The sequence below is a fragment of the Triticum aestivum genome, chromosome 6B (genome assembly GCF_018294505.1).
Source record: "Triticum aestivum cultivar Chinese Spring chromosome 6B, IWGSC CS RefSeq v2.1, whole genome shotgun sequence".
In the NCBI taxonomy this organism is placed as follows: domain Eukaryota; kingdom Viridiplantae; phylum Streptophyta; class Magnoliopsida; order Poales; family Poaceae; genus Triticum; species Triticum aestivum.
Genome location: NC_057810.1, coordinates 296,803,417 through 296,804,876, shown reverse-complemented (window position 1 = coordinate 296,804,876; position 1,460 = coordinate 296,803,417). Strand labels below are relative to the sequence as shown.

General features: G+C 46.2%; 1 protein-coding gene across 1 annotated transcript; it reads left to right on the top strand.

Moving 5' to 3' along the window:
* The first annotated feature begins 6 nt into the window (after positions 1–6).
* On the top strand, positions 7–909 carry LOC123134109 (protein CYTOKININ-RESPONSIVE GATA TRANSCRIPTION FACTOR 1-like). The gene is made up of 2 exons (XM_044553447.1): positions 7–178; positions 341–909. Exons 1-2 carry the CDS (start codon positions 101–103, stop codon positions 779–781), a joined length of 519 nt encoding a protein of 172 aa, XP_044409382.1. The 5' UTR covers positions 7–100; the 3' UTR covers positions 782–909.
* The last annotated feature ends 551 nt before the right edge of the window (positions 910–1,460 follow it).

The following is a 1,460-nucleotide window of genomic DNA, read 5'->3' as shown; positions in this document are numbered from 1 at the left end:
AAAGGCGCCAACGAATGATCACCAAGGAGGGACAGCGAGAAAGCCAAGGAGAAGGGCACAAGCACACCAAGGTGATGAGAGCCAGCAGCTGCAGCATCCCATGGGTGTTATCAGAGTGTGCTCAGACTGCAACACCTCCAATACCCCCTTGTGGAGGAGTGGTCCTTGTGGCCCCAAGGTGAAATATATTGCTAACTAGGCAAACTTCATGATCTATACCTGCACTGCACAATCTATGTACTTGCTTCATATCAACATGTACATATAACACACAGTAGTACAGATTGCTACACACTTATTTATTTAACTGTAACTTTTCATGCGTCTATGGTTCATGCAGTCTCTTTGCAACGCATGCGGCATACGCCAAAGGAAGGCTCGCCGCGCCATGGCTGCAGCGGCGGCCACTGCCGCCACCAACGATGGGGTGGCGTCTGCTTCCAGTGGCGGTGTGGCGGTGGGGGCCGTGCAGGCAAGCGACGCATCACAAGCGGTGAAGGCAACAAAGAAGGAGAAGAGGGCTGCGGAACTTGACCGGTCGCTGCCGTTCAAGAAGAGGTGCAAGATGGTTGATCATCCTACCGTTACCACCACCAAGGCCGTGGCTGTCGATGCCACTTTGAAGGATCAAGATCACGTTGTCGCCGAGAACGGCGCCATGGTGGAGAGACTGAGCAAAGCCGATCCGCCAGCAGCATTCACTCACGCCTTCATGCGCGACGAGATCACCGATGCCGCCATGCTGCTCATGACCCTATCGTGCGGTCTTGTTCGCAGCTAGTACTAGCTAGCTAGCTAGCTAGTAGACACTAGACACTGATGAATGCAACTTGATTTGCATATCATGAGTTATTAGTCTTGTTATATTTTCTGTATCTTGCGATCTTGTTGTTTTGTGTTGAGGAGTTCGGTCGATCGGGGCGTACGGATATATATATATATATATATATATATATATATATATATATATATATATATAGAGAGAGAGAGAGAGAGAGAGAGAGAGAGGAGGGTGATCACATGTCTAGGGTAATAAGCGAAGCTCGATAGTAGTTAGTATATGCAGTAACCCAGATTTGCTATGACGGTGAGTTTTTCTTTTACAGTTTTCTTTCTTTTCTTTGCTTTGCTGCGGTTATTTAAACCAGTATAATTTGTGTTCATCCTCTGTAGTACAAAATGTAATAAAACATATTTCCGTAAGATGTTCGTTTTTCCTTTGGAGCTGATAATGCAGAAAGCAGGATCGATGACAGGAGAAGAAACTCCGGTGCATCATATTGGATGTGGTTCATATATGTGACATATCGTTAGTACTCCCTCATATGCATCATATTGGCTGTCACAGTGTCAAAAAATGTCGATCTTCCTAATTGTGTATTGTTACTACTCCCTCATCGATCGTTATGGCTATGCACCCATCGATCGATGAGGGAGAAAAACTACTGCGCACCATATTG

Bases quoted from the DNA above. Each gene is read 5' to 3' on its own strand.
- LOC123134109 (XM_044553447.1), top strand. From the start codon at position 101: ATGGGTGTTATCAGAGTGTGCTCAGACTGCAACACCTCCAATACCCCC. The intron at 179-340 runs GTGAAATATATT...TGGTTCATGCAG, and splicing joins GTGGTCCTTGTGGCCCCAAG to TCTCTTTGCAACGCATGCGG.